General features: G+C 42.0%; 1 protein-coding gene across 1 annotated transcript in view; it reads right to left on the minus strand.

The window, feature by feature from the left end:
- The window catches only part of FRRS1 (ferric chelate reductase 1), a 46,742-nt gene that overhangs the window by 19,271 nt on the left and 1,329 nt on the right, over positions 1 to 26,142 (minus strand). Inside the window, exons 2-7 of the mRNA XM_075540270.1 lie at positions 20,359 to 20,495; positions 19,114 to 19,208; positions 17,248 to 17,395; positions 14,622 to 14,804; positions 3,239 to 3,337; positions 1,891 to 2,038 (exon numbers count right to left, since the gene is read on the minus strand). Coding sequence (XP_075396385.1) covers positions 1,891 to 2,038; positions 3,239 to 3,337; positions 14,622 to 14,804; positions 17,248 to 17,395; positions 19,114 to 19,208; positions 20,359 to 20,495 — 810 coding nt within the window. The remainder of the gene's footprint in view (positions 1 to 1,890; positions 2,039 to 3,238; positions 3,338 to 14,621; positions 14,805 to 17,247; positions 17,396 to 19,113; positions 19,209 to 20,358; positions 20,496 to 26,142) is intronic.

A 26,142-nucleotide genomic window follows, 5' to 3' on the forward strand; every position in this document is an offset into this window, starting at 1 on the left:
AGTGATAACTACAGTAATAATAATGAAATGCCCTACACTTCAGAGATATCTTAAAACTCAAATCTGTGGTCTTCTCATTAGAAATTAATTTTCTCAGGGTGAATGAGCTACTGTTAAGGGTGATAGTTGCACAATATGATAAATATAATTAATGACACAGAATTATAAGAGGGGCTGCAAAGAGTTCATGAAAAAATTCCCCATCTTTTATTTCCATTTTCCCACAAACTTTATGAAACCCCCTTATACATGTAAAGTATGCTGAAATGACAACATTACATATACATACATACAAATATATGTGTGTATACATATGCATGTGTACTTAATTTCCTCGATTTCTCACATTTGATAGTATTGAGCAATACTCAGGTTCTGAGGTCAGTTTAGATTCCCATTCCAAAGCAAAAACCATTTATGTGCTGAGCACATCGTCTCTACACCTCAGTTTCCTAATAGATAAAATAGGAATGATAGTATATTTGGTTTGGGATTCCATGGGTTCAAATTTATCCAAAGGTGCCTCAGAAGAAAGTCCTGACCACTTGCTTCCAAAAGGTCCCAGCCTTGACAATGCGTGGAGCTGTTCTCAGTGCCCTTTACAGACATTGAGTCTCTGTGAGTTGGAATCAACTAGCAAAAGCAATTCCGTTTTCATGGAGGTAATCACGACAGATCTACCTAAGTGCTTACTCAGTGACTGCCATCCAGAAAGCACCAGTTCATTTTCATCACACCCCCACCACCACCACCAAGAAATTTATTTCCCAGCTGTATTTTCTATTGCTGAGGCAAATTGAGAATACAATGAGCTACAAATGCTCCTGAATTTCCCCATAATTCAGAATAAAACCAAAACCAAACTCACTGCCATTGATGCTGACTCATAGATATTTTAAACTGTCAAAAAAAACTTTTGAGCCTCCACTCCATCAACAGCATAAATTCTGAATCACGTGATAATAAAATAGCCCAGGCTTTTCATAAACTTGCCTGTAGCACACTTGCTATTCCTCTTTTTCCCTTACCCCATCCCAGGACCTTCTCAATCCCTCACCAGTATCAAATTAGACTATACCTCAAAGTTTGGGGGCAGTGTTGTCTCAGAAATGAGTCATTAAATACTACACTGGTATGTCCGACAGTTATACAAAACATGATTGACCAAAACCTTAAAATGGTATATGTTTGTAACCGCCACGAGGGTAGTCTTCCTGAGGATATACTAAAATTTTAGATTCATAATACTATCATGGGTAGCACCTGAGATCAGATTGATGCAGAAGAATAAGGGATGGGAGACACAGCATGCCAGCAGAACAAAGGAGGGCATTCCAGGGCTCCATCAGCAGCACTTAGACAGAGCAAGGCATTCTTCTTCAAGAAGAGGTCTTGTCTTGGAGAGACCTTGTAGCAGTTCACCCAGATGTTCAAGAACTATGCTTTGGATCCGTCCTCACCTCTCAGATCCAAGGAAATGAGACTCCTATCAAGCATGTTGTCCTACAGAAACACCGTCTCTTACGGTAACCCCAAAAGGCACCATTTCTTAGGGTCCCTACAAAGGACATGCCCAAAGTTATTGCCTTCGGGGGAGCTCAAAGATAAGGCTTCTTATCAGGCACTGATCGTGTCTTCTAGTCCAAGTGCAGACTTCCCATCAGAGGCCATAGTTAATATCCGCAATGTTGCACCGTATCATAATTAACGCTATGCCTTCATCTAGTTCCCAAAAGTCAAATTTTCAAACGAAATGGGAAAAGTTCTTGATAACTTTCTCCATAAGTATGTAGCTAAAAATAAAGCGTAGGTCCCTCCAAAAGAAGAAATAAAAGAGGGAAGAGGAGAGACTAAAAATTTGAAAAGCTGGTTTTTAATTAATGTACTTACCATCATCCGCTGCACCATCTGCTATAAATATGTAGTAGCTTCTGTTGAGATCAAATCTATCCTTAAAACCAAGAAGGCTAATGTTTCTCCGGAAAGAACACTGCATGGCACCGTCGGCCAACCTCCAAGCCACGTCCTCAAGCGGACCCTGCGAACACACACCACGAGCCTTCTCAGCGCCTGCCAAAGATGTACCGAAAGGATGCACAGAACCCTGACCGCTTCCACTTCCTTTGTGTAGGTGTGTGTGCGCGTTTATCTTCATTTCTATTGTGCACTCACTTCCTCGTCCCTCTGAAGAGAATGACAACAGGGGTCCCCCGTTTACCTGTCCTTTTGTGGAGACACGCGCGGTGTGTGCCAGCCACGGGAGCGCTACTTGGAGAACGTGTCCTTAAGGAACAGCTCCTGCTCCGCCAGAGCTCGTTTGCTGGTCAGCTGCCAAGGGAACGACACTTCCCTACCAGAAAGAGGCTACGCTTTGGGCACAGGTGCCAACCAGGGCACGCCAGATGACTGCCTGTGGGCACAGAAACGAATGTCTGCCCCGCGTGCCCTTCCTTCCCCGAAGTCAAGCCATCCGCTGTGTCACTTGCGCAGCCTCTTCTCTACACGTGCGCCGGACGCCTGGAGAGGCTGTCTCCTGCACCGCCTTAGCCAATGCCACGGCCTGACTGTGGGCCCAGGAAGATGAGCTGCAAATCCTAAACTCTGTGCCTGCGGTTCTAGTACAAGGATTGCCTGTGTCGTTAAGGAGGTAGGATTAGCAGGGTACAGTCTGAGTCCATCTCTTTTGAGACAGAAAAAGAGATGAGCAAGCAGGCTGGGAAACAGAGACAGGGGAAGAGCCAAGCCGAACCATGCGAGGCCTATCGGGGCTCGGCAGCGCAGAAGAAACGAGGAGCCGCCTTCAGAGTCAACAGAGAGGGAAAGCTTTCTTCTAGAGTCAGCGACCTGAATTCGGACTTCCAGCCTCCTAAATTGTGAGAAAATAAACTCGCTGGTTAGAGTCCCCAACTTGTGCTATTCCTGATGCAGCCGCACTGGATAACTAGGCCAGCAAATAATACTCTTTTATAAGATGTTAACCAAAAGAATTTAAACAATATGAGCAAGATTTTGTCGTTTCCTACAAAGGAACCGTATCTTCTCCTTTCTGAAGCAAAGAAGTGTTTCCCCCACACTATTTATGCGAGAAGTCTTTCATAAATCACTAAGAGAGAGGCGGCAAGCGCAGGTGAGTACTCGGGCTCTGTTGTACAGTGCAGTGTTGAGACCAACTTGCAGGACAAGCACAAAGACACAAGGAATAGCAGCCAAAGGACACTTCCACGGGGCTCACCCCTGCCCCAGAGTTCACCGCGGGACCACTTCGTCCGGTCAAATGAGCAGCCCGTATGTGCACGGTCTGAGCGTCATGAACACACAGGTAGGCATCATCTTCACCCTGCGAGAGATTTGTAAAGGAATTTCAACATTTTCATGGTCTTTTTAAAACGAAGAGACTAATAAAAGATATGATGTGATGCTTTTTAAAAATCACTTACTGGCTTAATCTTATAGGACATTACGATTTCTAAATAACTAGCTGTGTAATTTACTAATCAAAAAAGTTTTATTTTAATGGAAAGAGTGTTATGATTTCATGTCCATAAACCCATCATCAATTCAGCACCACTATCAGTGCTTTAAGGAGCACTGGTGGCATAGTGGGTTGCACATTAGGGTATTAATTCTAAGGCCAGCAGTTTGAATCTACCAGCGGGTCTGTGAGAGAAAGAGGAGGCTTGCTGGTCCCATAAAAGTTTACAGTAAACCCAATGAAGCAGCACTACTACCCCTATCGGGTCATCATGCGTCAGGACTAATTTGACACCAGTGGGTTGGATTTGGATTAATGCTGTCATTACTTTAATGACTGTGAATACATTAAATCATATTGGATTTTTTGGTAACTTGTATAATGGAAGACACTACAATCAAATACTACTACAAATCACAAACACTGAAGAGATTTAAAACTACAAAATTGAGGCTAAAATGTAGAAACTCAAAGAGGCATTTTGATGGTGGTGGTAGTAGTCTAATTCCCATCTACTAAAAAAATTAAAATCACTACCATTGAATCGTTTCTGACTCAAGCTCTAATATTTCTTCACTCTAAAAATTGGATCACATTATTTAAAAGTAATTATCAGAGATGGTGATACAACTGCATACTCTAGATTTTAAGTTATTGTTCATTCACTAATCCTAAATTGTTCTACATGGACTCTACAATAATTATGCAAAAAGATCTTTTAGGAACTCTAATCAAGAAACCCTTTGAATAAGATCCCAAACTATCCAATTGTAGTAAATTTTACTGTAAATACAAATAGGGAATTCTAACATATTTCTATACTTTCCAAATCAAAATTATATAAGACCATTCCACTTTCGGGAATCCTCAAGGCTCTATCTAATATTAGCAAAGCAATTATGTACCACTACACATCTTATATTCAAGTCAGAAGACCCCAACTCAAGGTAAGAAATAGATTTACCATCATTAAACCAAAAATCAAAAACAAAAAACAGGCTGCTGCTTGGTTTTATAAAATCCAGGAGCTAGAAATAATTTTAACATATTTAAATGATTATTAAAATTGTTAAATAAGAATAATTCTAAGACAAGTTATAATATTTGAATGTCCATAACTAACATTTTATCTAAACACAACCCCATCCATTGACTTACATATTGCCAGTGACTCTTTTCAAACTGCAACAGAGGTGAGTCACTGTGACATTAACAGATGGCTGTGGCAGAAACAAGATAGAAGTTCTAAAATAGTTGCTATCTGAGTCTTTATTAAAAAAAGTTTGCTTATCCCTGATTTAAATAAGCAATATAGGTTTCCTAGAATGTGTATAATCAGTGTCAAATAGAAATTCTTTTGTTATTTAAAAGTGTTAATGTAAGAAAATGGTTGCTTTTGAGGCAAATCAATAAATAAAAATCATGTTCATTTATAGGCAGATCTCCCAGATATTGAAGAAGATGAAGGAGATGGAGAACAAGAACTCTTAGTTCTCAATGTACTGAAATGAAGAGTAAGGGAGAGTTATTGCACCTCAGGCTTTATGCAGTTCTCGAAACTCCAAGTTTTGAACATGGACTATGCAACACAAGTATCCAGAATTGTCTGAGTTTGACAGAAGGTCTTTCCCCAGTCTGCCTCATAACCCAAGTATTTAGAATGCACTCTGAGAAAACACGGAACTGGGTAGTGTGGGAGAAATGGCCGAGACATGGTTGTTAAATAGAGGAGATAAGTGGTTTTAAGAGTACTATCTATGAAATATGATCAAACAGAGATTTAGGCAAAATGCTATAGAAATACAAATTATCTAGGGCCAGAGGGTTGGAAAACATGATTTAAAAAAAAGAAAATGATCAATTCAAAACACACCCAAAGCCTGCTGCCATTGAGACAGTGCCAACTCTTAGCAACCCCATGAGGTTTCAAAGACTCTATCAGGGGTCCTCAAACTTTTTAAACAGGGAGCCAGTTCACTGTCCCTCAGGCCCGTTGGAGGACCGGACTACACTTTAAGAAAAAACTATGAACAAATTCCTATACACACTGCACATATCTTATTTTGAAGTAAAAAAAACAAATGGAGCAAAAACACCTGGCGGGCCAGATAAATGTCCTTGGAGGGCCACATGTGGCCCGTGGGCCGTGGTTTGAGGACGTCTTCGGGGAAGTAGATTACCACACACTGGGGTCTCTTGAGTGACTCTGTGAGCTTGAATCACTGACCTTTTGGTTAGCAGACAACTACTTTAACCACTGTGCCACCAGGGCTTCTTAATGATTTCTTTAAAAAAAAATCAATTGCCATCAAGACAATGGGGTTTGTGAAGCTGACAATGACAGCCTCGCTTTCTCCCCCAGAGTGGCTGTTATCTTTGAATGCATGACCTTGCAGCTAGCAGGCCAATGCTGATCAGACAGTGCCACCAGGGCCCTTCGGAAATCAAGAAATAAAAATTAGTATGAGTGGAGGGTAGTGCTGAGATGAAGATAAACAGTTTTTCCAAGCTGAGGAACTACCAGTACCAACAGTATACAAATGGAAAAGAGAGGAAAAGTTTAGGCCACAGGTAGCTTTGTACCTAAAACACACACGGATATGGAAAAAGATCTAAGGCTGGAAATTCCCACCGTTTTCCAAAGACTTTGTTACGGGAATGGGCCTTTTTCTACAGCTACTAAAGTTTCACATAAGGTTTTTGAAGCTAGGACTATGACGAATTCTTTACTAGCATAAGAAAGGACTGTGAGATGGATGAGATGGCGGAGGAACTCATCATGGGGCTGGAGGACTATCGAGGGGATTGCCGTAGCATACGAAGAAGGAGACAATACAGGAAAGAAAAAAGTAAGAGATCCAAGAAGTATATCACAGATAGAATCATTATTTGTGGATTCTATTTGTGAATTTATCTGCACTCTAAAATTTATTTGTAGTCCCCAAATCAATCTACAGACATGTACAAAGAGACAAAAAGTCAAATTACCCAAAACACACATTCCCAGCAGAGGGAATCCGTTTCAGTGGTTAGGGCCATGTTCCTGGTCTAATTAGTGTTGAACTACTGTCTCGTGGCCTATGAGTATGAAAGCACAGGTTCACAGGAGTCTGAGCCTGTATTTCCCCTGGCACCAGGGGTTCGTTATTGAGTAATGTAGTCTTCACTGCTACGATAGATCTGGAAGACAAATGGTTCTGTGTTGGGCTGCTAACCACAAGGTCAGCAGTTTGAAATCACCAGCCACTCTTCAGGATACAGATGAAAATCTCTACTCCCTTAAAGAGGTAGTCTCAGAAAATCACAGAGGCAGTTCTACCCTGTCCTACAGAGTCACTATGAATCAGGATCAACTCATTGGCAGTGAGTTTCATGTTTTGGTTCCCACTCTAAAAGGGACCCTGGTGACTGGGCTTGTTACAGAAAAGTTGGTGTTTTAAGCCTACCAGTTGCTCCTGAGAAGGAAGGTGAGGTTCTCTGTTCTCATAGAGATTTACAGCGCTGGAAATCTTTTTTTTTCTTTTCTTTTTTTACATTTTTTAGGGGCTCATAGAACTCTTATCACAATCCACACATATACATACATCAATTGTATAAAGCACATCCGTACATTTTTTGCCCTAATCACTCTCAAAGCATTTGCTCTCCACTTAAGCCCTCTGCATCAGGTCCTCTTTTTTTTTTTTTACCCCTTCCTCCCCGCTCCCCCCTCCCTCACGCTGGAAATCTTAAGGAGCCAGTTCTACTCTGTCTCATAGGTTTGCTATGAGTTAGAATCAACTCAATGGCCCTGGGTTTGGTTTTCTGACCACTTAAAAAAAAAAACAACATAACTATTAGGAATAACACAATTCAACAGTACCTGGGAGACCAGTAGAAACGAGCATGTTAGCATCCAAATTGTGATTTCTAAAAACCATAAGGCCCTTTTAAGAAATAGTGAAATGCAGAAACATATACATTGAGTAGGGAACATCTTGTTACACCAGAAAATGAAGACATGCTCAAAACGAATGGGAGACACATTCCCAGGGCACAGGATCCCGCGTGATCGGGGCTCCACTGGCTACATCTGAGTCAATCCGAGCACTACAAAACATCAACGATGGTGGTGGACTGCGTGCCTCCAAAAGGAAAGGGAAGGACAGCCAACTGCACAACCATCTCCCTGCCGTCAAGTGCTTTCCGACTCATAGTGATTCACTAAGACAGCACAGAACTGCCCCTGTGGGTTTCTACCACTGTAACTCTTTCCAGGATTACAAAACCTCGTCTTTCTCCTGCAAGTGTCTGGTGGTTTCATGCTGCTGACCTTGTTTAGCAGCCCAATGTACAACCCAGTACACCCCTAGGGCTCCTTTAACAACCATCCTTTGACATTAGAAAACCATCCTTTGACAACTACAGAATGACAATAGATTCAGGTAAGGAATATCAACAGTATTTGATGCTAGAAGCATTTGATGAAAGATTACTGGAAATAAGACATTCACAGACAAATATCACTCCATAGCATGATTACTTTTTTTTGACAATTGTTTTATTGTTAATTAGGTAGGGATTTACTTTTCAGATCACTAACTTTGTATTCAAAGGTTTAAACTGCTAATCAAACACCTCCAACCGTTTACTCAGACTGATGATTTGATGATGACAGAAGAAAGGCATGTTTCACAATGGAGAAATCTGACACCTGTGACCATGTCCAGCATCGGCCATAAAGGAAGAACATGATGCTGTGCACCGTCTGATACGATACACTGAGATGGGAACCACATCCCTCCCGGAATACCAGTGACAAAATACCTTAACTTGAATCTGGTGTCTAAATTATGGCGCCTACTACAAAACAACTGGCTTTAAATAATACATACATCTGTGTGAGTATATATACACATATATGTATATATTACAGTCAATGCCTAGAATAAAGGAGACCAAAGAGACATGACAACTACATGCCAGGAGATTGATCAGATCATGAGGTCTGATCCAAGGAACTTTATTAGAACAATTTGAGAAACCAGAGTATTTATCACTTAAAAAATTTTTTTCACTAAAATAAAAATATCACAGTCAAGTTAAGAGAATGTCTTTGTTCTTAAGACCCATGATAAAAAACATTAGGGGTTAAATGTGGTATCTTCAACCTACTTCCAAATAGTTCAGGGGGGAAATATGTGTATATACGTACAACATAAGTCAATTTTTCTGTATCTATAAATACTCAGAGAAAGATACCTGGAAAAATCTTGCCAGTGTTTGTTGTAAAATTCTATCAACTTTTATGTTAAATTTGAAGCTTTTCTAAACAAAAATTTGACGGTGAACGGGAGGCCAAAGGGAGTCCTGGAGGTACTGGGGGTTAAACTTTGGACGGGTCACCAAAGGGTCAGTGGTCCGCCCACCCCCTCAGCTCCCCACCCCCACCCCCAGCTAGTCACTGAGGGAGGAGGAAAGTGAGGCAGCGATAAAGATGACAAGCCAGGAAGTCCTATGGAGTTCCCCTGTGTCCTGAAGGGCCCCTACTAATTGAAATCAACTTAAAGGCAGTGGGTCTTATGGTCTTGGGGAGAAACATCTGAGAGGAAATAAAAGGGAATAATCCAAGTCACCACATTGGAGGCCAAACAGGAAAAGATGGAGGCAGCAATCGGTGCGAGGTTCTATAAATTGCCTGCAACAGTACCTGACAGGACACAAGCCATCAGTGACAGCGGCTGCTCTCTTTTCACCAAGGAGAACACAGCACATTAGGATAGAAGGTAATAGGTTCAGTGCTGTAGGTTTGTGTTATCTAGGCTCCAAAAGCAGTCAGGACCAGCGACCAGACAGGTGACCAGCCTTGCCCTCAGAGTGCACTGGAAAGTGGGTTAATGCAGATATGAGGTTAAAATCTTAACACCTTATCATTTGTTTTCCCTTTGGATGCATTTTCAACTTGTTCTGCTTTTTATCACTTTCTGTTTTGTGTATTTGGGGAATTGGGGTTTTTGTTGTTGGGTTTTTGGGGGGGGTTGTTTTTGGTATGATTTTCTTTATATGAAAACCAGGATAGGTTCATCTACAGAGAGTCACTAGCTTAATAGTTTCCCAGGGTTATGGCAGCGGAGGTTGGTGGGGGAGGGGGTGGAAATGGGGAATTATTAATAATGAGCACAAGAAAGAAGAAAGTTTTCTAAACGTATTGTGGAGATGACTGTACATCTCTTTTTAATAGATAAAAGCCACTGAGTTATATAGTATGTATGTTATAGGTCAATAAAACTGTTAAAAAATAAAATGGTTTCACCATAGCCTCTCAAAAAATAATAAAATAAAACAAACAAACAAAAAGGAGTCGGGAATAGTAGTATCCTACAATTTAGGCACTGAAGGATTATGTATAGAAAAAATTATAAGGCTGGTTAGGGAAGGATGGTGAAAACTAATATGATCACTTCTATATTTCATGTGCTTTATATCATTTGATATCTAAGCTGGATAATTTTAAATTCAAGTAAATTTTAGATATTGACAAGCATTGTTATAAAAAATATGGAAAATTATACTTTTCAATAAATTTTAGTGATGAATTCTTTGCTGTCATCAATTTACAAAGTAAATTGGTAAAGGCATAATTTAGGTTACCTGATTAGTATTCAAAACATCAGATAACTTCAGTATTTAAATCAAGAAATTGCAGGTCATAAAAATACCCTTAAGATGCAAAATAACAGCCAAAAATAGAAACAACCATTTAAAAAATATGTTTTGAGGATGATTCATTTCCTTCAATGTAAGCAAACAGGTGTACAGATTATTTTAATCGTTAAATAGGATTGCTCTGTAAATCAACAGCACCTGCATAATTAAATCTCTTTTATAAACACTTTTGATGAGTACCGTACTATAAAGAGATAGGGTTTTTAAGTAAGAAAAATATATTCTTGAATTAGGGACAAATGCTTTTGTGTCATCTATCCCTATCTTAGAATAGAAATAACTGGTCTACCTGTGGATTTTTCATCACTGCATTCAATGCGATACCAGTGTTTTTACCACTTGCTTACAGATTTTATGTGACCAGCGAAAAGAAATCTGGTAAAATACAATTGCATAAAGTTTGGCTCTAAAGGATAAAGGCTATTTTTAAAACTGTTTCATTTTATGTGACTAGATCACAAATCTAAAAGAATACCTCAGAGATGAAATAATGTACACACATTACCAAAAAAGACACCATTGTTGAAACTTGGTTAGACTCATCTTCCCAATTTTCTTCAGTCGATTTGAAACATTCATCCAACAAGCACTACAATCCCCTTCCTTCCTGCTTTACAGTCACATGTCTTAGCCAAGACCCAGCCTGGTTCTCCACCGTACAGAACATGTGCCAACGCACCGAGAGCCCCCAGAGAGCATGCTGCACGTCTGAAAGCAACTGGAGGAGAGGGGTGGGGGAAATGCTCTGAGTAACTGTAACATCAATTGAGCAAATATAGCATTTCTCATAAAAACAATTTTCATATGCAAAGACCCTTAATTACTTCTATCTTAGTACAGCAACGAGCACATAGTAGGGCCATACCTGACTCCCTCTGGCTTCCCTTTTACCGTGAGGTAGGGATCAGAGATGCCTCCACGCTCTATCCTTGTTGACCTATTCTAATGCCAACCATTCCTCCCATGCCTTTCATAAAGGTACGTTGGGTTTGATAATTGCTTGCAATGGCCACACGGAACTTGGACAATTCTCGTGCTGCAGGGGATTTATGAAGGGACTTCACAAGTTATCAAACGTCAGGTTCAGTCAGCAGTTAAGGATGCAGTCATGGGTTCACCTCTCCTCAACCAGCAAACACGTCTCTCTCTAATCCTCAGCCTCTCAACCTCGAGGTCCTTTGGCCTCCTCCTCCTGGAACAGGAAGACTGCCTGATGCTTGGCCACACAGTTCCGTTAATCCCAACATTGTTCCTCTATTCTGTCTCTTGGTTTCCCTGCCGTGCTCTCAGCCTGGCTTCTTTACTCTGCCCCAGAGTCTCTGGGCCGCAGTCTCTGATGGCTCAGGTCTCGGCCTTTCCCTCTGCAGCCAGACATCTCAACTGATGGTCCTGGGATTTCTCTCTGTGTTCCTGCTTCGGAAATGGCTCTGATGTGGAGTGTAGTTTTGGTCTGTCAGCAGACTAAAATCCCAAGGAAACAAAGGATGGTGGGTGTCTTGCCCCCGGTAGAGTCTAAAGATACATGCCCCCTTAATCCTGAAACAGAAAGCTCCCTCCAAAATACATAGCCACAGGCCTTGGGTCCAAATGTATAATGCACCTTTTACGGAATTGTGGCTAGAAGGACCATAGTAATTGACTGCATCTCACTATATTTAAAAGCATATAAGAAATCTCATATCTTAAGTATTTAAGGCATAAGCTTTGTTCAATAAAATACAAAGGGGCTTCAAAAAGTTCACTGGCAAATGTCATCATATTTTAATTCCATTTTTCCACAAACTTTTTGAAGTCTGATAGGGCCGTAAGTGTGTTCTGCAACAATAGTAAAATATGTGAAACATGGACATATATTGAAATATCATGCCTATAAAGAAAAGTCACAGCAAACTTCCTGCAATGCTAGAAAGCAGTATGCCAGAACTCATAAAATCAGTGCGCATTTTAAAGGAAAACATCTATCACCGCCATCTGAGAAAGGTTCCATTTCATTTTTTAAAATATGAAGCCCCAGTGGAGTGCCTGGCTACTAGTTGAAAGGTTGCAGGTTCAGACCCACTCAGAGGCACCTGGGAAGATACGATGATAATCTGCATCCAAAAGGTCACAGTCCTGAAACCCCCATGGAGCAGAGCTGGTCTACCTGCAAGGTCGCCATGAGTCGGAAACAAGTGAACAGCAATTCACAGCACCAATGCGGTTGTACATTCAAATTCTGGTAGGAGGAAAACTCACAAGAAATGACTAGTTGCCCTCTGTAAATATATAAAGGAATGATCTTATCCACGTGTGGTCCTCCCTGTCACACACTGCCCACTCTGCTGAAACAGAACTTGCACTTATCCTAGCCACGGCACTCTTCCTCCGGCACCCTGGAAAACCCAGGTATTTAAGCAGGCGGCTGCTCTTCCACACGGAAGCACAAGACTGCCACCTACGGAGTCCTTTGGTCCGTTCAGCCTCAACCGGGAGAGCTGCAAGCAGACAGCTTCTGGGAAATCGGCAAAGGAGCCCCTGGTGAGTGAGATATTTCTATCTGAACATACGAGGTTTGAGAAATGTATAGCTGACTACCAAAAATGCGAGCAACAGGAGCAACAATATCGACATTGGTGGCTGGCCACTTGAGCGAGCAGTAGTTGAAAAGCATTACAAATAACATAAGACCGTATATATATTTGTATATTACATTATTATGTTAACTTGTTTTTATATTGGTATTATTATATTTCCCACTTGAAGACAAGGATAAAGACTATATAAAAATTCATGAACAAGTGCAATGAAAAAATAAGGGAATTTTCCCCAAAACTTGTAAAGCTCCCTTTTATATAGCTCCTCAATTCACAACATAGTTAGATTCCAAGGACCAGGTCATTATGTGAAATGAGGACGAGGAGGAGGGACCAGGAGCAGCCCTAGAGCCTGCCCCGCCAGGACTGCTGCAGTTCCCCATACTACCATGCTCTGGATCCCAAAGTCCTGCTAAGAGTATTGGTGCCCGAACCAACCTGGGGCCCAGCAGCTGGACTGGAGCAGTTCTGGGGCTCAGGTAATAGGTAGCGACAGGGGCCAGCTGGTGGGTGGGAGTTACTTCCCATGTCTATGCCCACCCCACGTCCCCTGCAGCCCCAGCTGCCTGCTTCTGGAAACCCCCGCAGGAAAAAGTGACCGGCTGCTGGTTTTCAGAGGACTAAGAATCCGTGACTAAGAGCCCAGGACTAACTGCTGCTCAGGAAAAACAGCTGAGTGGAGCAGGCTGGGTTACCGCCCCAGGCCCAGAGTTAGCCTTGACAACCTTCCCCTGGCCCAGACTTACCCTTGAGAACCTTCCCTCCTCTGGACTGGATCGCTCCAGGGCACCTGAGTGGAGAGGAGCAGAAACGGCCACCTCCCAACTCCCACCTACTCTTGGACCCCTCTGGCCATTTAAGGGCCCTTCTCAGAAGGAGCCCCCCAAAATCCTCCACAGTTGCCTGACGTACAGCAGGCGCTCTGGCGGTGAGGACGAGGCCAGCAAGTGGCCTTCTGAAGCACTAAAAAGAAGCCGAGAGCCTGGCACACAGGTGGCTCTTCCGGCTACATGCTGGACATGGAGAGGCAACCAGGGTTACTTTGTAAAATAGGAGGGTAGATTTTTCTCTTTTTGTACAATTATTACAAACGCAAAATATTGCTAATGTGATAGTCCATTAAGTGAGAAGTAGGTGTGCATGGGGTGTGTGCATGCTGGGGTGTGTGTGTGTGTGTGTAGGTCTCGGGTGGTACAAATAGTTTCCACTCAACTATCTCAAGGTTGGACATTTGAACCCACCCAGCAGTGCCACCTCAGTGGTGCCTGGCAATCTGTTTCCATGAAGTCAGTCAAGAAAACTGAGTGGAACAATTCTATAATTCTATTCTGGAACCCACGGGGGCACCATGAGTTGGAATTGACTCAACAGCAGTGGGATTAGGGGTCGGTTGGGGGGGGGATTGCTATGAATATATCTGTACATATCTACACATACATGAATCTGGATGGATGGATAGATAGATGGAAGCATGGATGGATGGATGAATGGAAGCATGGATGGAAGCATGGAGGGAAGCATGGATGGATGGATGGATGGATGGATGGATGGATGGATGGATGGATGGATGGATGGATGGGTGGGTGGATGGATGGATGGATGGATAAGAAAATACATTGGAAATAAAATTACTTTCCTAAATATCCTTGGGGAAATTCTTAAATGTGGATAATTGCTTAGCTGTTCAAACCATACGCACTCAAAATCATGTAACTCCGTGTCTGTCCTAGGTTTCTCCTGCCCTGCCCTTCCTGTGTCCCCTGAACTATGATGATTTGCCTCTGGAACACACAGTTAATCCATCACTAATAAGCACTCATTCCAAGGACCTTCCTCTCATTACCAGTTATACAATAGTAAGAGGTACAAACCATCCATTGGTCGTGAGAAAGCGCAAAGGATAAGTAGCCTTTACTGGGACCACTCATTTCAACCATCACTGACTGGTCATCTTTCGTGAAGGACAAGAAGATGCAGCCACGGTCCTCCGCTGGGTCACAATTCAAAGGACTCCTGACACAGAACTTCTTGTTCCCACAGTCGGAAGCACTGAACTAGAAAAATGATGGGGGAAATGTTAATGATCAGGCAGGTAACTCATTGTGAATGATGGAAGGGCCCTGCCTTAAGTACTGGTTTAACAGCGCTTCCAAAATAAGGACTCAAACAGAGGAACAAAAGACAACCCAGATTAGAAAAGATCAAAGTAGCAGTTAGGCTGCAAGCTTTTAACCTTAATTAATCTTAATTACTTTGATTGTAACTGCAAGAGCATTAATGTCCCCTGTAAGACATAAAGAATTTCAGAATAATTATGTTTTGAAACACAGTTTCTGATAACTTTTTAAAATTTCTTTGAAATAATACACATTGACATGCAAACTGGTAAATAGACTAGACTGTGACAGCATATTTCAACTGAAAGCAAATAATAGTCTTCCTGTAATCAGATTTAATGAAAATTTAAAGAGAACTGTAGTTGGGTGGGGCCTTCATCCCAGCTGTCCCCTTTCCTCTGCTGTATTTGACAAAAGATTTATTCTCTTGAGCTCCCTTCTTTCCTGGCTCTAAAATTGCTACAATCCTATGACCATGAATGGACTCCCCTATAATTAGGGACTATGAACTTGGCAGCAGAGGCATGATACAAACTCTAAGACCCAATGCTTTTTAAGTGAACATGTGAAAAGACAAAAATATTACCAACGGTTTACAACTAGGAAATTCTGTTTCTATTTGAACATGTGTACATCGAAAGCAGCTTTTAAGTAAAATAAGCAAGCATTAATATAGACTAGTCTTAGAACTAGTACAAGTATTCTAATTGTGTGGTTAAGCAATAATGTAACATTCACACTAATATAATCAAGTAGAATGACTACAAAAAAGAAAATGAAGTAAGACACTAAACAAGGACCCAGGTGCCTAATTTAGTCTTCTCAGTGATGCTGGGCTGTTAGCTGAAAGATGGGTAGTTCAATCCCACCAGCTGCTCCCCTGATAAAAGATAAGGCTGTGTGCCCCAATGGCGGTTGACAGTCTCGGTGACTATGAGTTAAAACCAGCTCCGCAGCAGTGGATTGAATGTTTGGGTTTGCGGACAGAGGAACAGAAAAGCACAAGAAGAAAAGCAGCCAACATTCTCTATTAAGTTCAGGCACGGTTAGAAAGCTTATGTTCCTTATTTTGCTTCATTTTCACAGTCATACTGTGTAAGAGCCAAAAATTATTTTTTGTAATTTTATACATGAAAAAACAAGTGTTGAGAATTTACATAAGTAATTTATCCAAAGTTGCAGAGAGAAGAAACAAGTCAAGATTCAGATCCAAGGTCTTTCTTCCTACAGTAATAACTTGCTTCAAGATATTTTTTACTATACCTTTTAATTAAAAACTCTGATTTATCAGAATTACCTTCAGTTAAACACTTTCTCCTACAGCTTCTACTACGCATTAGCTTTTGAAAGAGATGCTTCTCCCACAGTAATTTTTTTAATTGAAGGCCTAAATGAAATTCCAGATCATGCACTTGCAAGATGTTTTCTACAGTTCAGCATATACAATCATCCAGTTCTCCCTGGTCACAATAAAATAAGATCTAACCACCTCAAGAGTCTTCTTCAAACCTTGTCTAAAGTTAGCTCAAGATCTGTGGCAGTTAGGTTTTGTGTCAACTTGGGTTGGGTAGGGGTTTCAGTAGTTCAGCAATAATCCCACATGATCTGATCCAATATGCTATACTCTGTGAGTAGCAGTTGGGGTGGAGTACAACCCCCTCGATCAAGCCATAGAAAGACATAAGATGTGTGGCATGCTCCTCTTTTAAGAAGAATCCATGAGACAGTTTGTCACTTCTGCTAGGGTTGGATCCTACATCTAGTTCATCAACCGCCGGCCATATTGCTTGTCAACCTCCGGAGCCATCAGCAGGCTGCCAGCCTTGGATTCATTCAACTCTCCATCCACTAACCTGTGGTCTTCCTGCTTCCTGGTTCATCAGTCCTCACAGCTACAAGTGTCAGGAGAAGGTTCAATCTTACCATCAACCCATGAACTTGAACCAGACTGGACTTACCCAATTTTACAACTGTGTGTCATCACTTGATATAAATCTTTTTCTATATACATACATATGCATCACTGATTGTGCTTCTCTAGAGAACTTAACCTAAGACCCATTTTCATGTGTGGTGGTTGGTTGTGTTTTGAAAAGCTTTTATTTCCAAATAAAAGCATAACCGTTTCTATGGAAAATGTCATGTGAATGTCATACCCATATCTTGAAACCAGGCAGGGTCTTGCATTTCCTTTCTTCTAACCCATAATAATAAAGAAGGTCTCCAAACCTCCTAGAGAGAATACAAGAACTTGCTACCACAGACTTTGAACAATTCAGGTTGCTTTTTAAAGCACTTTACCCACAAGCAGACAACCACAATTTCCAAGGAAGCTGTTATCTCAGCTTGCATTTGGTGAAACCATATAAATGTTACTTACTGGATTGGTTAGCTGGGAGACTGGTGGTGACGTTGACAACGGTGCTATTGTAGCTTTAGGTGTTGTAAAGGGAAGTGTGTCTGGTTGTGAAATCACAGGACCAGGAATCTTCACCCAGTAGACTTTGTACTTCTCAACAACCGTTGCCCTGAAATACAGTACCAGTGAAGTTCAACAGAAATCTGATTGTAATGTATCACCGTTAAATAAAACTTGTAAAGGGGAGAAAAAGGAATGAAACAGGGCCACACAATGTAACGGTACATAATACTACTACTAAGGAACCTCTGTGCCACAGTAGTTAAGGGCTCGGCTGCTAACTGCAAGGTCCATGGCTCAAACTGACCAGCGGCTGCACAGGAGAAAGATGTGGCAGGCTGCTTTCCTAAAAGAGCACAGCCTTAGGAACCATGTGGGGCAGTTCTACGATAGCATATCACATAATGCTCATTTTCACATAACTAGCTGGTCCTGGCCTTTGGAAGCTAACCGTGTTGGTAAGCGAGGAATAAGTGTGATATGGACTGTGGTCTGAGGCAAATCTCTTGCTCCCTTCCTCCTCATTACTAGATGAATCTTTATTGATCTTCTCTCTCTCTCTCTCCTTCACCTTTTTCTAATGTCGATTATCATCTGTTACTAATCTGCTCCTTTGGCTCACCATGAACAACAGCCCCAAGGGATGAAACGGCAAAGATTTCAATCTGCTAATGTATCTGCTGGAACCCACTCGATGGCAGTGGGGATTGTTAAAGCACAAAGAATCCATCACTACTACTCTTCTCACAATGAGGAATTCAAATTGCTCAAAGGGGCTTGTGTGGCAGGTAGCTCCATCCAACCCAGCACAGAAGCTACATGAAGTCAGCCCAGCAATACCAGGGGTCGCATGCCCTTGTCACACTCCAGACAGCCCCCAAGTACGTGGCTGCGCTACTATGTGCTACTACGTGTTGGACAGCAATGCAGGGACGCAATCAGAATCCTCATGTGACTTTATAGCATTCCATTTCTCCTTGAAGTTGGATTCAGGGTTAAGTGCTCTTTTGATTCCACTGAGTTTCAAAATTCTGAGATGCATGATGGGTCTGACTTTGTAGATATAGTAATCTACAAATTATAAAACTTCAATAAAAAGGAGGCATCTGCATTAAAGGATTGCTTTGTTCATTGTCTCTTACTAATATCCACCGCCCATCTGCCAGTCGCTGTCCTGTAGTAGCTCTTGTCACGTTGCCGTGATGCTCGAAGCTTTGCCACCAGTATTTCAAATACCAGCAGCATCACCCATGGGAGACAGCTTTTAGTAGAGCTTCCACACTAAGACAGCCAATGAAGACAGCCAATAGGGTATTCAGAGGGAGTCTCACTCATTGCTGTACTATCAGTTCAGACCCACCGTGACCCTGTAGGGCAGGGGAGAATTGCCCCTGTGGGTTGCCAATACTATAACTCTTTACAGGAGTAGGAAACCAGGCTCGTCTTTCTCCCTCAGAGTGCCTGGTGGTTTCAAACTGCTGATGCCTCTTGTTCGCATGATGGCAGTGCAGTTCTTGATTCACTCAACAAATGTCTATTAGGTACCTAATAGAGGGCAGGTCCTTTGTTAGGTGTTAGAGATAAACTGATGGAAACAAATAAGCACGCAAGCCAAGTAACCTCTTGGAGTCGTTTGTTGGCTGTCACTGAGTCACCTTCCGACAGCAGTGACCCTGTGTACCATAAAGCTGCATTATGTTTACACCCACTTCTGTGTGAATAAGCAATAGGTGTCAAAATGATACAGATCACTGTGGTTTCGATTATACTAGTCACAGAGTTGTAACCCCCCCTTTTTAAAAAAGAAGTAGTAAACTTTGTACTCACAGAAACTGTGTATGATTAGGGGCACTGCTTGGAGCGTTCCAGTAGACTTCTATACTACTTTTTTTGGATGGATTTCTATGGCTCACAGCTGAACCCTGGCAAAAAATGGAAAAGAATTACTATTATTCAGAAAACAGTTCAAAATTATCATTTTGAAACTATTTTATCCTTGCATGACCTAACATTCTGGGGATACTGCCACACTTAGAGCAAGGTTTCATGTATTCAACAAAGACTTGCTGATAGACTGACAACAAATTAACAGGAGCCTCTGTGAGCAAATCAGAATCATCAGAAATTAAAGACTCAAGAAAATAATAAGCATTGGAACTATTAATACTATAATGAGCCCGCTCATCATTTTATTTTTATTATAAATTCATAATCCTTCCATGAATGGATATAAATGTAATGGAATCAAAGAAAAAAATTTCTACCTCCAAAATGTAGCATTATAGTAGCTTCTTTTCTTTTAATCAAACTTTTCTCTACACTTTCATTCACCTGACAAATTCCTACTCATTCTCTAATCCTTAGTTTAAGATCAGCTTCTCCAGTCTAGGTTTGGTATTCCCTAACATAGCCCTCATTCACACCTCCAGTCTTCCAAACCTAGCACACCATAGTACTTATGCGTCTCTCCTGTCAGGTAATGAGTTTCTCAAGGAGCAAGAGTTAAGTCTTGTTCCTCCCCAGATCCCTTGAATTCAAGACAGTCCTGATTAGCAAATCTTGGATCTGGTCTGGTTTGTTTTTAATGAATGAAAGAGTGAGTGGCAAAAGTAACACCTCTACTCCACTCTACAACTCAATCAGCAACACTTGCTGTTGGTACTGATGGCTGTTGTCATTTAGCCCGACTCATGGTGACTCCGTGCATATGAAACAAAATGCTGCCCAGTCACGTCCTTGTGACCCATTGGATTTTCATTGGCTGATCTTCAGAAGTAAACTGCCACACTTTTCTTCCTAATAATCAACATTCAGACCTCCAAAAATCAATATAAAGAGCAAGTGTGATATTAAACAAAACCTATAGACTCTTTCAACTCTTGCCCAATCTTGTTTAAGATACCGTTGTTTAAAAACATTTCAAACGTATTAAAATTAGGGAAAGTTGGATCATTGTGACCATATAGACACAAGCAATACGTAGCTAATACCATTGTTCATCTTGCAGCCACCACCCTGTAGCGAAAAGTCCCAAGGAAATTAACAAAAATCTATTTCAAACTAAAGGCAAACCTCTACATCTTCACAGTTGAGAATCTGCGACATTTCGTGGTCAATCAATGTGAAGGAGCCAATCAAAGGGCCACTCAAATCCTCAGCATCGCGAGCTTCTAGGAGAAAGCCTTTAAATGTTGGCCCTGACAAAGTCACTGAGGAACAGACAGAAAGGTGGGAAGAAGAGGTTAGCAGCATCCCCAAAGGGAAACTGTTTAGAGCACACATGTGTAGTTAGTCACAACTATGTCAAATTAAGAAGTTATAGTTTCATAATCTGAGGACAAAGTGATCCAAAAATCCCTGTGCACAAACAGGACATTCTTAAACTTAGTTATATAGCTCCTAGGAGAAATTTAGGACCCTAATTAAAATAATACTCATTTGCTTTTCACTTGTATTTTCTTTCTTCTGGTTTGTGTTTATTTGTTTGATCTGGGTACAGTGTACTTTATTGATGGTACTTGATAAGGTTGGGCTCTCTAATCCCCTCCCCTTCTTCAGGAGATCTGGATGGAAACTCGAGATGATGATATATTCTCAGTGTGTTGGGGATCAAGTTGAGGCAAAGGCTCCCCAGCAGCTGCGGGCATCTCTTCCTCCAGTGCTTTTGCTGGGGCTGGTGGTCCAGGAGGGCTCTTACTCCTTGGAGGCCATATGGACCATGAGCTCCACCACCCTGATGCTGTAGCCAAATTCATTGTCATCCCAGGAACTGAGCTTGACAAAGTGGTCGTGGAGGACAATGCCAGCCCCAGCATCCAAGGTAGAAGAGTGGGGGTCACTGTTGAAGCCACAGGAGACAACCTGGTCCTCAGTGTAGCCCAGGATGTCCCTTAGGGGACCGCCTGACGCCTGTTTCACCACCTTCTTGATGTCATCGTACTTGGCAGCTTTCTCCAGACGGCAGGTGAGATCCACAACAGACACACTGAGGGTCAGGACATGGAAGGTCACATCAGTGAGTTTCCTATTCAGCTCCGGGATAACCTTGCCCATAACCCTGGCAGCTCCAGTAGATGCAGAGATAATGTTCTGGGCAGCCCCACGGCCATCACGCCAGAGTTTCCCAGAAGGGCCATCCCCGGTCTGCTGGGTGGCAGTGGTGGCATGGACTGTGGTCATGAGTCCTTCCACAATGCCAAAATTGTAATGGATGACCTTGGCCAGGGGTGCAAGCAGTTGGTGGTGCAGGAGGCGTTGCTGACAACCTTGAGGGAGTTGTCATACTTCACATGGTTCACGCCCATCACAAACATGGGGGCATCGACAGATGGGGCAGAGATGATCACCCCTTTGGCACCCTCCTTCAAGTGAACCCCAGCCTTCTCTAGGTTTGTGAAGACACCAGCAGACTCCACAACATACTCAGCACCAGCCTCACCCCACTTGATGTGGGCGAGATCTCGCTCCTAGAAGATGGAGAGGGCCTTCCCATTGATGACGTTTCCTGTTCTCGGGCTTGATGGTGCCATTGAACTTTCCATGGGTTGAATCATAAAGGAACATGCAAACCATGTAGTTCGGGTCAATGAAGGGGTCATTGATGGCGCCAGTGTCTACTTTACCCATTGCCTGGTGACCAGGCACCCATGGAGCCAAATCCGTTTTCTCCCACCTTCACAATCATTTCTCTGGGATGCAGCGGGGCCTCCACATAACGGGAAGAGGCAGCTGCCTGTCGTGCAAGGAGGAACAGAGAGCCTTCCCTTGTATTTTCTATGGAGATGCTTTTCAATGTTGTTTATTTATTAATGCATCCATAGCATTCTTTCAATTGATACTGAGTAGGATTTTATTAGCAAGCCAAACCAAACTCAAGCACACTGCCATCAGGTCTATTCCAACAACCGTGACCTCTCAGGCAGGGTGGAACTGCTCCTGTGGTTTTCCAAGACGGTGACTCTGGACAGGAGTAGAAAGCCTCCTCTTTCTCGTGGTTAGCAACCCAGTCCAGGTTAGCCCGCCACACCATCAGGGCTCTGTAGGTAAGGAAAGTTTACTGAAATCTAATTCTCCAAAATGTAGCAAACCATACATCTAAATATCCACTGCCATCAAGTCAACTCCAACCTATAGGCCAACCTATAGGACAGAATAGAACTGCCCCCAAAGAATCTTCCAGACTCAGTCTCTGCAGGAGCAGGCTGACACATCTTTCTCCTGCAGAAAGGATGGTGGCTTTGAACTGCCAACCTTTTGGGTAGTAGTTAGCACTTTAATCACTGTGCTCTAGGAATCCACAAAGTATATGTAAATTCCCTGTGTGTTTCCAAGACTGTAACTCTTTACGGGAGTAGGAAGCCTGTCTTTTGCCTACAGAGCTGACCTGTAGCTAGCAGCCAGCACATAAACCCTAGGTCCCCAGGGCTCCTCAAACTGTATGTAGTATATATAAATTGTATTAGTGTATTTCTTACCAGCACTAATGTTTCAGGTTACACTTTTCCTTTTTCCAATAGTTTTATTAGTATATAATTCACATACCAGGCCATTCAATAGTTCAACCACATCGAGATGAGTTGTGCAAACATCACCACAATCAGTTTCAGAACACTTTCTTCGTGCTTGTACTCATCCTTATTAGCTCCATTCCCCTGCCCCAATCCCTCCTGCCATACCTTCAAGGAACCGTTAACCTACTTACTGTTTCTATAGATTTACAGGTGGATGCTTTTAAAGATCATTAGTTATTAGGTATTAAGTACATCACTCTCAGATGAAGCCTGCTAATCGTGTAGGACAGGCTGAATGCCATTTTAAAACAATCAATACAAGTCAAGTATGGCCAGTGAGTATTGAAAGTATAATGCCACTTTGTAATCTTGGTTCGTGTCATTGAGTTGATCCCATCTCATAGTGCGCCCATAAGGAGAGCGTAGGCCTCCCTGGCGGGGTTTCCTAGGCGGTACTCTTTATGGGATGAGACTGAAAGGGCTTTGCTCCCTCGGAGCCCCCTGTGGTTAGCAGCTTTTAGTTAGCCCTGAGCACCTAACCGCTGTGACACCAAGACTCCTTTTGTTTCTAATTCCAACCACCACTTATTTCATGCCACCCAATCCAAGCCACTGGGGCAGGTCCTCCATTCATCACAGTGCATTCTCAGGTTGACTCGGCAATTTTTCGAATAAGAAAAGCAAACCTCAGCTTTGGTGTATGGTAGAGCCAGGATCTGAACCAAGGTCTGACTCGAACACTTCATTATAACATACTTCTTTCTCAATTATAAGTCTATGCAATTGCTGCTGCATAGAGTGGATTAAGCATGGGATTGTTAACACAAGGTCAGCAGTTCAATTCCATCAGCCACTCCGGGAGAGATGAGGCTTTCTGTTCCCCTAAAGATTTACAACCTCAAAACCCTAAACAGCAGCCCTTCTCCGCGCTACAGGCCCACTATGAGTTGGAATTGACTCACTGACAGCAGTGTTTGCTTTGTTTTGTTCTTTGTGGGGGAGGGGTATTTCCTAAATAACCTAAAGAACAAGGGAATACAGGTAAGTGGCATAATTACACCTGTACCTGCCACTTTCTAACTGAAGACTCTAGCTGTGCCAGTGAGGAAAACACTAACCTGTCTGGAGACGCCTGGCCGTTTACACAGAGCTACAGCATGACCTAGGGGACTAGTCCTGCCATCGAAGATGGATGTGACACTTGCAACAGCTCTAACTTTTAGAAAACATGCAGAAAGTATGCAGGTAAAGACTAACTGTATTCTACCCAAACTCCGCACATATAAAATGTGCTGTCTCTTAGCCTTTCTGGGCCTCATTTTCTTCATCCCGAAATAAGACTGGGACTAAGATCACTCCCTGCTCTAAAACTCTTTGATTAAAAAGTGGCTGCTTCAATTAAAAGGGAAGGATTGCAAGTAAGTTTCCTGGAAAACAATAGGCAGAGCAAAGCAATATAGAAAAATACTGTCCTTCTTAACAACTTTCTATAGTTACAGGGAAAGCATCTATCTACCTATTTCTCTATCACAAGTAGAATCAGGTTACATATACAAACAACTTCAGAGGAGAAGAGTAAAAATCATCCTATTGAACTCACTGCCATCTAGTCAATGCTGACTCACACTGACCCTAGAAGACAGGGTAGAAATGCCCTCTTGCAACGCTTTGATATCCTCCAGTGTGGTGTAAAACGCTAAGAGGAAGACATAACACACAAAATGTTCCAAATCCATTTTTCCAAACACTCTTTTTATAAGAAAGGTACCTATTAATAGTTTGCATTCTTAGAGTTGCAGGAAATAAAATTGATTATAAGACCATTAGAGATAGAGGTTAACAAGCCAGCCTACATTGTGCTTTAAGAATCAGGGGGGCTTCAACTAAGTCCACATGGAAGAAGCACACCAGCCTGTGTGATCCAAGGACTGCAAATAATAAAACCCAAATCCTAAGGAGGGACTAGTAATAGAGCTTAAATTGTGACTGTCGGGTTTGCCAACAGCTGTGATGACAGTGGAAGCCTAAAATCCATCAGCAGCGTCCCCACATGATGGAGTCTCTGACCATAGTCAAGAGAAGTGAACAACCTTGCCGTCATACAGAGAGCATTGTAAAGTCAGTTAGGGCAGACACAGTTAGGTTAAAATGTAATGCCCTATCATTTGAACTCCCATTTATTAAACACTCCCGTGTTTAATATTTTCTACTTTGTCTTTGATTGATATGCTTCTATGTTTTGTCTAGTCATTGTTGCTGGGGGGGTTTTGTTTGCTTGCTTTGCATGATTTTGTGTGATTGTATTTGGTTTACTGTGATTCTCTGTATATGAAATCCAAGGTAGGGAGATCTATAGAGATGATAACTAGCTGGAGTATGGCAGGGGAGGATGGGTTGCTAACAACACTGAGAAGAAGAAAATATCCTGAGATTGATTGTGGTGATGATTGCACAAATCTTCTTAATATGATTGAATGATTTAATTGTGAAGTATATGCCAATAAAACATTTTTTAAATAAAAACTCTCGGGAATATTTTTTTAAGAATCAGGGATACTGACCTGGACCTACAGCTGAAATGCCTAGGTGTGAGAAGAAGCAGATGACCATTCCAAGGTGGAAGTCATTGAACTGTGATCCAAAATTCTCACCCTGAGGGTGAGTGCCCAATAAGAGGTAACTCAAGACTACCATACGGGTGCCATTTTCATATTTTCTTTGCTTTTTATGGCATGTTTAGTCCAGTTTGCCTTTATGAATCAGCATAAAGTTTTGAAAGTTTTGGCCTATCTCCAACTCGCATTGTTTGTACAAATAATGTCCAGTCCCCTAAATTGTTGATCTGTACAAATCTACAATCCATGTACTTTGGTTCCAGTCTCTGAAACCCCAGGGGCAGTTCTACCCTGTCCTGTAGGGTCACTATGAGTCAGAATGGAATCAGCGGCAGAGTTTGAGTTTTTGTTTACACATGTACACTTACGGTTTCTTGACACTGTTTTAAATTCTATACCATTGGCTAAATTAAGGGTAATATCAATAAAACTACTGTGTGTCCCCTGAGGGTAATTTATAATATTCTTCAACAAAATAATAGTGATGTCTTAAAGCGAATGGATTTTGAGCTCACACTTAATCATAGCCCTCATCCATGAACAATGACTTCTTATGGCATGGCCCTAGACAACGTCCCCCATGAAGAGATCACTGACGCTATGGGTGATATAGCAAAGTGTAGTGATGGAAGGAGGTGACACTTGGGTATCAGAAAGAATGTCAAAAGGGGCCTTAAAGGCTTGTCTTAAAACAAGTCACCATCTAAGTAAGTGAAACGTCAGCTAAGTCC

Source organism: Tenrec ecaudatus, chromosome 1 (genome assembly GCF_050624435.1).
Source record: "Tenrec ecaudatus isolate mTenEca1 chromosome 1, mTenEca1.hap1, whole genome shotgun sequence".
NCBI lineage: Eukaryota > Metazoa > Chordata > Mammalia > Afrosoricida > Tenrecidae > Tenrec > Tenrec ecaudatus.